The sequence below is a fragment of the Tympanuchus pallidicinctus genome, unplaced genomic scaffold (assembly GCF_026119805.1).
Source record: "Tympanuchus pallidicinctus isolate F22 unplaced genomic scaffold, pur_lepc_1.0 scaffold22, whole genome shotgun sequence".
In the NCBI taxonomy this organism is placed as follows: Eukaryota; Metazoa; Chordata; class Aves; order Galliformes; family Phasianidae; genus Tympanuchus; species Tympanuchus pallidicinctus.
The window spans coordinates 9,530,075-9,542,351 of NW_026294739.1; the positions used below are offsets into that span (position 1 = coordinate 9,530,075).

Sequence of the window (12,277 nt, forward strand, 5' to 3'; positions counted from 1 at the left end):
GATTATTTGCCTTGCCTTTTTTTGATCTCTATATAGCTGGTTTGAAATGAGGTCATAGTATTAAACAAGCCCTTGTTCTGTTCTATTACTTGTAACGTGAGAGAAGAATCTTGTAAAGATTTGATCTAGGCTTGCAAAATGTATAGGGGCAAGATGTTCTACACACTTTGAAGGTTTCTGAAGGTAACGTGAATGTTTACTGACCTTGTACCATTGATAGGCTTTGTAGGTTTTACAATGATTGCAGCAATGTACTTCCATTGTATCCCCCTGGCCTTTTGAAGAATGGGTAGGTTTGTTTGAAAAAGTGGAGTCTGATGTTCAGATCAGCTTGTGCATTCATAGATTGACATCTGCAAACCTAAAAAGGAGGAAGGGTCTGGGTAGAATGAACCATGCAGGGTTAGACTGTGTTAGTTCTGTGGGCCTGGGCGTAGTGCTAGGATCTCGGTGGTGAGGTGATGTGTTTTAGAAACATGGTGCAAGTTGCTCTAATTTAGTATGAGAAACATGGAGATATCCAGTAAAAGCTGATAAACCCGTATCTGGTATGTAAAATTTATGCACTAATCTTACAGAATTAACTACTGTGTGCTGTGCCTACTGTGGGAAGGTTATACAGTTTGTGGAGTTTTCCTTCACTTACTCCTACAAGTCCAGTAGTTTGTGATATTTTTTTCCCATCACACTGATGGAAGTGGAAAGTGTAGAGCAGAGTTCAAGAGAAATACTGCTGAGTTTCTGATACTGGGAGAGGAACTGGAGCATAACTGTTAGCTTTTCTAACCCTGTTTAACCCACATAATCAGAGTAGCTCCCAGTTGTTGACTACCTCTCAGACAAAGTGTGCACATCCTTGTCTTAAATTGAAAGGAGAGAGGATGTTAGGAAGGAAACATAGTGTCCAAAATTGTCTGATGGTAAACATGCAACAAAACGTGAAATGTGGGCGTAGTGTAACAGTGCCTATTGGCGTAAAGTACACTTAGCAGCCCAGTTTTGGCAGAAGAGCTTTAGAAAACTCGAATTTAGTGTAGATACTTGTTATCTTTTGTAATGTGGAATTAATTGAAGTAATGAAATTGCGGGGAGGAAAAGCCTCTCAAAATACTGTGCTGAAGTGCAATAGTAATTCTAAAAGCAAACCATGCTACTGAATTGCTTCAGAGGTTCTGAATTTCAGGTTAGAGATTTGGACACAGTGTTTTTGGCTTCTCTGTTCTTGTGTAAGTCTGACTGCCTAACACCTCCATCTTCCTCTAGTCAGTGTCAGGAAAGATAATTGTTAATCCATTGGTAAAATTATAATAGTGCCTACCTGCTTTTGAACATTCCTGAGATCTGCAGGTGGAAAGTGCTTTCACATAAAACGTGCTTATTTATTGGATGGGATGGCTGATTTCACCGTGTGTGTTATGTCGGAAGCTGATACAGATCTGCAGATCAGCAGCTGTCGTGCTGCTCTCAACGGGTAACAAAAATGTTCTTGAGATGCTCCATACGTGTCAGGGGAGTGGTCACTTGGCTTTGGTACAATGGCTGTACTTGTCACGGTGCTAAGTTGTTTAATCAAGCTCTAAATACTGTTCTTAGGAGCAGTAGACTGTTGTACTGCTCCATGCAGAGCTCTTGATTTGCGTGGTGCTTTTTTGTTGAGTTTTGTTTTTTTTTTCTAAGCGGAAAAAAGATGGTTAAGCCATTCATAAGGTCTGCTTATTAAATTGTACTTAGGCCAGCTATTTCCATAAATACTAGTTGTGTTTTTGTCCTTTTGCTTCTCATTCAGAAACTTTGCCTTGTAAGGCTGTTGGCATGCTTCTCAGTATCCTGTTTTTATTAGGTAAATCTATTTTTGCAATTGAAATTCTCTGCTTGATAAATATTTTCTTAACGTACCTGTGTTCCAATGCATGTAGTAACAGTTTGCAAAACACTTGGCAGGCATCCCAAAATAGTTATGTTTCCTTAAAAAAGAAACCTCACTTCTCCTCCCATGTGATGTACAGGGAGAGAAATACAGCCTTTGCTGCAGGGGATTGACAATAATGACACTTCAGTTTCATGACAGGACATGCATATTTCAGAAGTGCGTGCACTGTCAGCTAGGGGTTTTCTTTCCATTTTGGTACTGTTGGAGCAGAACTGTAGCTGAAACTATAGCTTCAACCCTTTGAAAAATTACAGAACTATCTTCTGGGTCCCTACTCTGACTCATGCCAAATTCATTGTACTGCTGGACAAGAGTCATAACCACGGACAGATGGTTTTCTGATGTTCCATTTAGCAAATGGATGAATCCCAAATATGCTGAGGAGAGCATGGTACTGATTAAAGGCTGTGTTGCTGTCTTGTTACAATAGTTGTGAAAGCCAGCACAAACAGCCAAACGAGTAGCATTGTTGTTCAGGCAGTAGATGTTGGGAGCAAGGTTGTACTGCTAAAGATCGTCCAAAGGAAGGTGCATATTCTGATTTGGAGTTCTTGAGGCATTTTATTGAGAGCATATTCTTCCTTCTGCACATCCAAGATACTTGCACAATACGTGCTTCAGATGTTACTCCAACGTATCTACTTCAAACAAACCTTAAATGGCTTCTAACTACAAAGTAATTTTTCTAGTTAGTACTTCTAAAATAAAAGTTTTTAAAACTATTTGTGTTTCTGTCTTTTTCAGGGAAAAGTTCACCTTGAATTAAAACTGAATGAACTGATAACAGATAATGGATCTGTGTGCCAGCAACTGGTAGTACAGTAAGAAAATACATTAATCCTTAAATACACAGTTGTCTGTTACAGCATGATGTGATCTGTCCCTTTAAATACTGAATGTCTGCACATTCTGATACCAGTAATGTTTGTTTTTCTCCGTATGGCTTTTCTTGGAGCTTACTTACTGGAGGCGATGGGTTCGTTCTCCTGCAAAAGTGTTTCACGCCTGCTTGTCTCTGTAGCTCCCAGTGTACTCACTTCTATTGGGACTCAGACTTCTCACTGGCAAACTTAACATCCAATATGTAGAGACATTACAGCTTATCAAAGAGCTTCATATGAATAATATGTTTTTGGTGTATGTGCTCTCAGAATGGTAGAGATTACCAGACAAATATTACCAGTGCTAAATAAAAAGTGGGGAATGATACCCTTTAGGAAACACTGATGACTATGTAGTTTTGCTGTTAGTCTTACAGCTGTGTTTTATAGTTTATTTGTTTAAATTTATAATTCAAACTTTTGGAGTCTGAATACACAGTTTACACACTTAGTACAGAGAAGGCTGAAATCACACATTCATTGGTCATTCAATTCTTTTGTTATTAAGCAATATATTTAACAATAGGTACAGATAAACTAATACAAATGCAGCTATGCAAAATGCATTGTATTGATATTCATATTAAATGTATGGTATAGATATATGGAAGAAATTAGTCTTCTCATTTTGGAAGAAGTCCAGCAGCCTTCAGTGTCGCTTGCTTCTGGGAAGCTGTTTAGTTGAGAAGTCCAGTGGAAACCAGTGGATTGCTCTGAGACTGCTAGTGTTTTTTTGGGATTCTTTATGTCCTCATGTTCATGAGTAGGGTTCAGGAGGACAAGCTGGAATTGAAATTTAAAAATGTTTTGTATTCTGCTAGTACTTCAGAGAGAAATGAGACTTTTCTGCACTTCTATTAACAGCTTTTGGGATGGGCTATATGAGAAATAGGTACAGGCAGAAGATTATAGATATAAAGGGATACTTAAAATAAAAACTCAAAAGGCAGTCTGGTTCTTTCTAGTCTTGCTTTCCAGCGTGATCTGTTAACTGATCTGGTAACTCAGAGTAAGGTTTGTTTTGTTGTTGTGTGGTTGTTTTTTAAGTTTCCCTGTCTGAGAATTCAGTGTAAATAATGTTTGTATTGCGAAACTGTGATAAGGGAGGAAATTGCGTGGCGTATTCTGTTTGTCTCAGAGCTTCATACTCAGATCAGTTCCAGGGGACAGGGGAAACCATTGCACTGTCTATTTTGCAATGAAGTTCTCATTATGAAGTTTAATTCAGTTGGAGCAAGGCTGAGCAAAATTAACCTCTTGCTCTTCTGTTGCTTAGTTGATATTGAAGAGGGAAACTAGTTTTGAAACACAACTAAGGCAGAGAAATTGGTAATGTTTAGTAGAATATTGTAAGCTGATAATGCAGATAAGATCTGGAAACTTGTGGTACATCAATGTGTATTTATAACTGCAAGATAATTTTGAACATGTTTCTACTTGTGTGGTGGGTGGCAGCTCATATCACTGGAGATCTTGCTGCTCCTATTTTTGTATCCCTCTTCCAGCATGAATTAGAACAGCTTTTTACTTGTGTGCCACTAGTACCGAAAGCTAGCTGGATTGTTGTAACTGATTTATTCCCAACCTTTCCTTTAGATGTCTAAGGTGTTAGTTAATTTGTACATATCTGTGCATTCTAAGGTGAATTACTTTTTAAATATTTTGACTTTTCATAATGAAGAAAGTTTGCTTAAGAATGTTACTGTTGCAAATTGCTGGTTTCATTAGGAAGTGGGTTACTCACATACCCTCTCCTAGGATCTCTTTACGATGGAGATAAATGACAAAAAGGAAGCCAGGTTACTGTCATGGTTGCTGTGCTCACCCACTTGTTGACATGTGGGAGAAAACTGCGTAAAACACTACAGAATTACATCAGCATTTTTGTTTCCATTCAAGGTTATGAGAAAATCAAGAGTTCCTTAAACCAAAAAAGCTCACTAATTTTCAGACTTCCTGATAGGCTTGAAATGATTGTACACAAGTATGTTCTGTACATGTGAGAGTGTGAGAATTAAATCTCTTATGAGATGTAAGTCTATAGGGATGGATTTGAGGATGTTTTTGAAATGGTTTTGGTTTTAAGTGTGAAGAACTTACAGAAAATGCATGTGAAATTCTTTAATAGAACATTTCAACTTCTAAGAAGCGTGTTTTATAAATTTCAGAGGTTAGTGATGTACTTATGTTTTGTCAGTCACCTGGCCCTGAGAAGTTGGTGTATTGTAGTCCTCTAACAAAGCTGAAAAATAGCAAATAACAGAGCTTTCATTAGGTTAAAAAAGAGTCACATGAATATTTCTGTCCCTACCTTTTTTGGTCTGTCCAAATCTTGAGCAAGCATTGGCCAAAGAGAAAAAGATAATGAGAAGGGTAATTCTTAAGGGGTGAGCTGTACTGTGTGCCTTTTAAAACCATGTTTTGCTTACTAAGAAGCCTTCAATTTGGTTGTTTAGTAACATAAAGAGGCTTTTGAACTTTTACATTTTCTTTTAAAATAAGGGAACTCCAAGTACCTGTGCTGTGTTCTGTGCATAGGCCGGTTCTTGTGCATTTCCACTGTGTATTATTTCCTGAGAGTCCAGTTCTGTGAAGACAGAAAATAATTAAGGCATGTTAAACTTTCTCTAAGATCATGTTAAGCACACACAAGAAGAAGTAATAAAGGGCTGTGGTTCTGATTATTATCTGGGGTTCTAGTAGTCACCCTACTGTGGCTGAACCCAAGTGAACTAGGAGGTGAATTGTCTCCCTTCTGTAGACATGTTTGTGGAAGTGCTTTTGCTGGTTTTGTGAATTGTTTACATAATGTTTGTTTTAGACACATAATGTTTGTGAATGTGTCTCCAGTAGGAAGCAGTTTTTACATGTTAAGTATAATGACAAGAGCTGCTGAAGTTGTTAACCTCCTACAGCAAATACAGGAAGGAGAAAAACTTGATTATGTATAGTGTGTATAATAAAGCCCCCCTATCCCCCCCCCCCCCCAAAAAAAAACCAAAGCCAAAAACCAAACCAAAAACAGTCCTTAAAAACAGTGAGTTTGCTCAAGTAGACATAAAGTAGTCTTCTGCAAGTTACGCAAGTGTCTGTCTAACTTAGTATTATTTGACCTTAGGGGAAGAAGATACTTAAATACTGTGGCCAGTTTTCTGAGAGTAGGAGCTTCGGAAGCCAGCTGGGACTTCCAGGTTGTGGAATTATTCTAGAAACAAGATATTTCAATATGTATTTCTCTGGATAGAGTGAAATTACAGATTGAAATTGTATCAGTTAAGTTCTTACAAGTTAACCTGATGAAAGGCTGCATTAGGACTAATTATAGTGGGCTAAGCTCTAAACTTCTGTATTTTTGTATTGGAAACTTACTGTTAAAGTTCACGCAGACACCCACATAACATTTCTGAATTAGAAGTTTGTTTTGTCTCTGTCTCTGGTTGTTTCCTTGTTGGCTGTGTGAATGAGGAGGGGAGCAGGATGACGCAGTGGATTCACTGCTGACTCAACGCGTGCTCATTTTTTCAAAACCGCAGTGCTGCGTACAGTGGCACATGTCAAAAATACGTGTGTGCACCTCCCCTTATCTGGAGCCTGTGGAAAAAAAACCAACAGCCAAACAGCCATTGTTTGCTTATTTGCTCCTGCTGAAACAAATGATACTTGGATGTAGTTTTTTTTGCCAGATTTTGAGCGGTGGTGTTTGCCTTTTGTATGTTAGCCTGACTTTTAACTCTGAAAGAAACAGTTTCATCTTTACAATGCTAATATAACTGAAAGGCAGAAGTAGCTTATTGTGGCTATATTGCCTTTTCTGGCATTTACATTTGTAAATCAATTATACAGTATAGTATCTCCAATTGAAATGTCACTTTATTACTATTCTGTTAATGTAATATCTGCTCTTTGTAGGGACCATAACAACATTTAGGAAATGTACAAATCCTAATGGGTGTAGCTATTCAGTTTTTGCACTTGGAAGGCTTCAGTTGGCTTGAATGGCAGAGGTACAGATTTCCTCTGTCGTTATTGAAGGGGTTTGTTGTAGGCTGGTTCTTTTCAAGGACTTATTTCAATCTTAAGAGCTGAGTCTATACACATTTGTATCTAAAAGGCTCATATTTCCTGTATTAAAACTGCCCTTACATACCAAACTACCTATGTGTAGTGTGACTGATCAGTCACTTGTACCTGTTCCTTAGTCTTTATGTAATAATGTAGTAGCTTAAAAGACAAAATGAAAGGCCTTTTATATTCTTGTCCATTTCATTAAGCTCAAAGTTTTTCTGCCTTTTAAATGACAATAGCTGTTGTTAGCATAGATAGACAAAAGCATTTGTTAAAGGTAAGTATTTACCCCATGCTGGAAATAGTTTTATGAGGATTGTCAGAATAGGAATATGCATTTGCTGTTATTTTCTTACTTGATTGGTCCAAGGCTTCTTTTTTTTTGTCCCAGAGGGCTGTAGCTGTAGCATGTTGGTATCTGGTGGTTGAGAGCATGTTGCTAGCATGAGATTTGCTCACTGCTAAACTTGAGGGGGGGGGGGGGGGGGGGGGGATTGCACGTTTCTGTAAGCCTGCTCTAACTGAATTGCTCCAAATATCTTATTAAAAAAAAAAAAAAAAAAAGTTTGCTAGGCATTGTTTAGGACCTTAGAAATATCTGCAATATTCAGCCCCGAGGGAGTAAAAAGCCACTGTGGTACTGCTGAGTTGATGTAATGGCTTCCTACCCATAACAGCTACTTGCCTTTCACTGCCTTTGGAGCTTGAGAGATCGTTTGTGACTAGGCTAATTCAAGCTGCTAATCTGACTGAAAACTGGCTCAAAAGCTGAATAGTTTTCTGTAAGATTAGTAAACAAACTTAGCATTGGTGATTGGAGTAAGGCAGAAGCCAGAGAAGAAGAGGGATCCTCCATCTATGTGTAGCTGGGATGACTTAGCTGTACTGTGAGTTGAAGTGCCTGTAGCAGGCTCTGGGCACCCCAGGAGAAGGGATGGTCATGGTGGACTAGCTTACTTAGACTGAGAGTTGGAAGCAGAAGAGGTTACATAAAATTTGGAACAAATTCTGAGCTTGCTGGGTTGGAGGAGGAGAGGTTTGGGAGTGCTGAGTGTTGTTAGTGGAACTGGGCTGGTAGTAGGTTTGTTATTTTTTTTTTTAAGGTATGAGAACAAGGCAGGCTGTCTGAGCTGTAGCTTGCAGTTCAGCTGGGGCTTGGGCAGCAGGAGGAAAGAAAAGGCTGCAACTGCCTGCCTACACAGGAGACCGATTGCAGTATGAAATTAGCTTGAAGGGACAGTTCTGGATGATGAATCTGGACATTCTAGTTCTATTGTGCAGTTGTGTAGCTGCCAGGAGAATGTTTTCCTGCTTGCTGGAAATCCAGGTGCGGGTCATACATTGATCAGGAAAGGAGTTAGGAACTTCTTACGTTGAGAAATCTGCTCTCTGTAGCTGCTTGTGTCTGTTTGCTACAGAGTTTGAACACCAGGCTGCATGAAGAGAAATTTCACTGAAATAGTTGAATTCTATCCACTCTGAGTTGATCCACCATCAGTTTCCTCTGAGGGTCAGATGAGGCTGACTTACCATTCTGCACTTGCTCTAAACAAACACAGTGTTGTAACATTTAGTTTAATACACTTTAGAAATACATTTAGTGTTACAAAATGCCTAATAGTTGGAAAGATCAAGTGGTAGCCACCTCCATCAGCTACTTCAAAATAGCGAAGTTTAGACAGTTTGATTTTGTCAGCACTCTTCTATGTCATGTATGTGTTGGAGGAGGAATCAATTAATGCTTATGAAACAACTGGATGTTTCAAGATCCCCTTTAAATGGTGGGCTTGTAATCACTGTAGGGTTCATTGTGATTCAAAAATTATTGAAATGCTGAGGGCCGCGTGCTTATGAACTGGAGGAAAAATAACAAATGATTGTGTGGTGGCTCAGCACTAGATGTTCCCTGAAGTGGCCAAGACAAAGGGACTTTTCGGAGGAGAATAGCGAGTGGTTTATGATAGTGCATGCTGCAAGAGGGTGGAGTTCTGAGGCAGCACAGAGGTGTTAGTATCCATTTCTTCTCAGCTTGTGTTTGAGCTTAGAACTCCTGTTGGTCTTCTGACGTTGTTTTTCTACACAGAGGAGACATTTACTTAACAGCGTTTAACCACTGCAGCTTCCTTAAACTTTGTGCTTTCGGTTGTGTTACAAACTACTGTGTAACCCCAAACTCCACGTTGTAGTTCTTAGAATATGTATTCCATTACTCACATGAATTTAGAGCAGTTTATTCTCTTTGTAAACGATGTAGATCTTTTTTTCTCAAACTGGCTAATTATACGACCAAAATTTATTTTTATTATTGTTTTGCTGGAAAGTTTTTGCTCCAAGTTTGCAAACTGTTTTGGTTTACTTCTGTTGTTTCAACTGTTTATAGCTAATACTCATATTTGGGCAGCATCTGAAGGTATACCACACTGGCTTGCAGGCACAGCTCTGCTGCTAATCATGTTGCTTCTGTGGTGATTCAAAAAGGTTGCAAAGCTGATCCAGAAAACAATTTGATAATCATCCTGTCCTTTCGTATCAGGAGTGATGGACATTGCACCTTTTTACCTCTTAATCATCAATGTGTTATAAGCATTAATGGAAGAAAACAGCCTTTTTAAAAGGGCAGCTTACCCTTGATCATATGCTGTTGAGAAAAGTGTTTGGAAATTCTTCAAGTATAATTTCAAGGGTAAACTGTTTTTCCTCCTGCAGCTGGATAGTATGGATGAAACCAAGATATGCTCCAACTATCACTATTGGTTTTGGATGCTAATGCTTACAAATATAGTTGCTACTATTGTGGATGAGGCCAATAGATTTTGTGGGCCTTCATAAATCAAATTTAAAAACTAATGAAGTCTGCAGTTTCCCTTAACATGGGTGTATTGTTTTAGTTGGAGTTTTGCCATGAATGTGTGATGCTGGACTGCTGGTTTTTTGTTTTGCTTTTCTGAGGAAATTCCAAGAATCTTGTCCACACAGAGCTTCTGAAATCTGACTGTGTGCTTGAGTATTACTACCTTTTGTTATCACCCACAAATCTGTAGCTACAATCTACGTTGAATTATATGCTGTAAAATAGGACAGGACTGGAAAAATGTTTTTTAAAAAGGACTTCTTGCATTACATGTATTTTATAACCCAAATAAATTGATCTGCTCTTTCTGATTGCCTTTTTCTTTTAGTATAAAGGAGTGCCATGGGTTGCCTCTTATAAACGGACAGAATTGTGACCCTTATGCAACTGTCTCTCTTGTGGGTCCTTCCAGGTAATGTTTCATATAATAAGAAATTAATCTAAAATGGTGTGATCTTAAACTGAAAATAAAGCAATAAGTTTTAAACAAAAAGTGTTGAATAAGTAGGTTTTGAAATGAGATGACTTGTTTCAGAAAAACCTTAATGCTTTCTGTGTACATCCTATTTTCACTGTTACTATGTTCTTTCCTTCCCAGCTGTGCTTCCAAGATCATAAAGATATTTGATCTCTGTGAGTGACCAATGCAAGCCAAGAACCTCTTGTCCCCCATTTTCTTCAGGCCTCTCCATTTCTAGACCATCTGGATCAGCTTCTTTATATCTTTACTGTACTTTCTATTAGTTTTAATCAAGCTCTTGAATATAGCTATTTGCCCACTCACCTTATGTTTCTTATTTTTCTTTATTTGTGAATTTCTTTGCAGCAAATGCTTGGGAATTGGGAGAGAGCAAGAAAATAGAGGTTCTGGTGAAACCTATGTAGTGCCAGTGCTTTCTGGATGACACTTTCCAAGTATTCAGCTTACTCCCACTTCTTAAATAAGTAATCCTGAATAGATGTTGGGGTTTTTCATTTATGAAGATCTCATATCATGCATTCACGATCCACAAGTTCCAATAACATTTAACCTAAGCTAGCTCTCAGTTGTTTCTTTTCTGCTGCCTCAGGCCTAAATTCACCCGTTCTTCATGGTGCAGGGGAGTTGTCACTTTGAGCACAGCATCAGACCTCTAATGTTAAGCTTGTGGGTGTTAAGTACTTTTGAAGAAGTGACCCTGAGTAAGATCTAAGTGAATGAATAGGATGATGGGATGTTTTTTCCTTCTTGGTAAAGGATGTAAAAAAAATTTTTTTAGGTGGTGTTATTTTTTTCATGTCAAATTTGTGAAGAGAACTAGTGAGATTCAGTCATTATACTTAAGAAGAATGCTGTTGACAGTCAAAGAAAGTAAATTGACTATTGTCTTCTGCATGAGTCCTGTGATACAGACTGAACTCACACAATATTTATCCTGTTGGTATGGGAATATATGTGCAAATCTGACAGAACTTGGGAAGTTAAGATTTTCCAGTCTCATGCATGTGACTCACATACCATGAGCAGAATATTTATATGGGTAGTGCCCATATGTGAAAACAGTTGGCTGACTGGCTAGGAGACAGTTTCTTTTCTTTGTTTGCTGTTTTTCTTCACCCACATTTTTTATTTGTTCCTTTTATATACCAATTTTGTACTATCATAGTCTGTTGCTAGCTAAATAAGACTTCATTCTTTTATAAGCACTTAAAATTAAAAATCTGTTTTACTTATATAAACCAGGAGGAAGTGGGGAGTATTTGTTTTATTTGCCCTGACACTGCTTAGCATCCAGCATTAACAGAGGTTTCTTGCAAGGCAAACATTCAGTGGCTTGGTATCAGCCTCGGTCTGTAAAGAACCTGGCAGAACTCCGCAGTTGAACAAGACCAGGAAAACTATGCTCACAACTTGCAGGCAGTGGTAAAGAAATTGTCTTCAAATTTAAGTTTGAAATGCTTCAAGAATTGTTGGCACATTGTACTCAATTCATGCAAGGTGTAGATGTGAAATGGGCCATCTACTTGGGCTGAAGAGATACATGGCTAAATGTAGGGGCTTGAATTTAACATCTCAGATTGTACGTGAAGATATAATTAAATAAAGGATTTCTTCATTAACCAGTGAACTCTAAAATGACACAAAAAAACTTTAAACTTAAATGCAGAGGCTCTTCGTGACAAGAATATGTTTATAATTGTGTGCTTAAGTTGTTTCTGGTTTTTAAATAAAAAATACCTCATTGGAACAGGAATGACCAAAAGAAGACGAAAGTGAAGAAGAAAACAAGCAATCCACAGTTTAACGAAACGTTTTATTTTGAGGTAACTTTTTGTGTGGCATTCTGTTTGTCTGTTTTGTGCAATATTTCAAACAATTTGAAGGAACAATGTGTAGCAGTATAGAAGCAGAAGGCTCTGTTCGAGCACATGAAGGAGCCTTTACTAGCCCCTCAGGTTGAATGACAGGCTTATGTTGCTTGGGACTGCCAGCCAGTAACATTCTCCTTGTAAGCACCTGTGAAGGTAACTTACTATCCTTAGTAACTTAATATAGCATTTGCTGCCATC

At 38.2% G+C, this 12,277-nt stretch overlaps 1 protein-coding gene across 2 annotated transcripts in view; it reads left to right on the forward strand.

The window, feature by feature from the left end:
• RASA2 (RAS p21 protein activator 2) overlaps nucleotides 1–12,277 on the forward strand; it is a 46,223-nt gene that overhangs the window by 14,073 nt on the left and 19,873 nt on the right. For both annotated transcript variants that reach the window (XM_052686322.1, XM_052686321.1), the window contains exons 5-7: nucleotides 2,675–2,751; nucleotides 10,056–10,139; nucleotides 11,959–12,031. In XM_052686322.1, coding sequence (XP_052542282.1) covers nucleotides 2,675–2,751; nucleotides 10,056–10,139; nucleotides 11,959–12,031 — 234 coding nt within the window. The remainder of the gene's footprint in view (nucleotides 1–2,674; nucleotides 2,752–10,055; nucleotides 10,140–11,958; nucleotides 12,032–12,277) is intronic.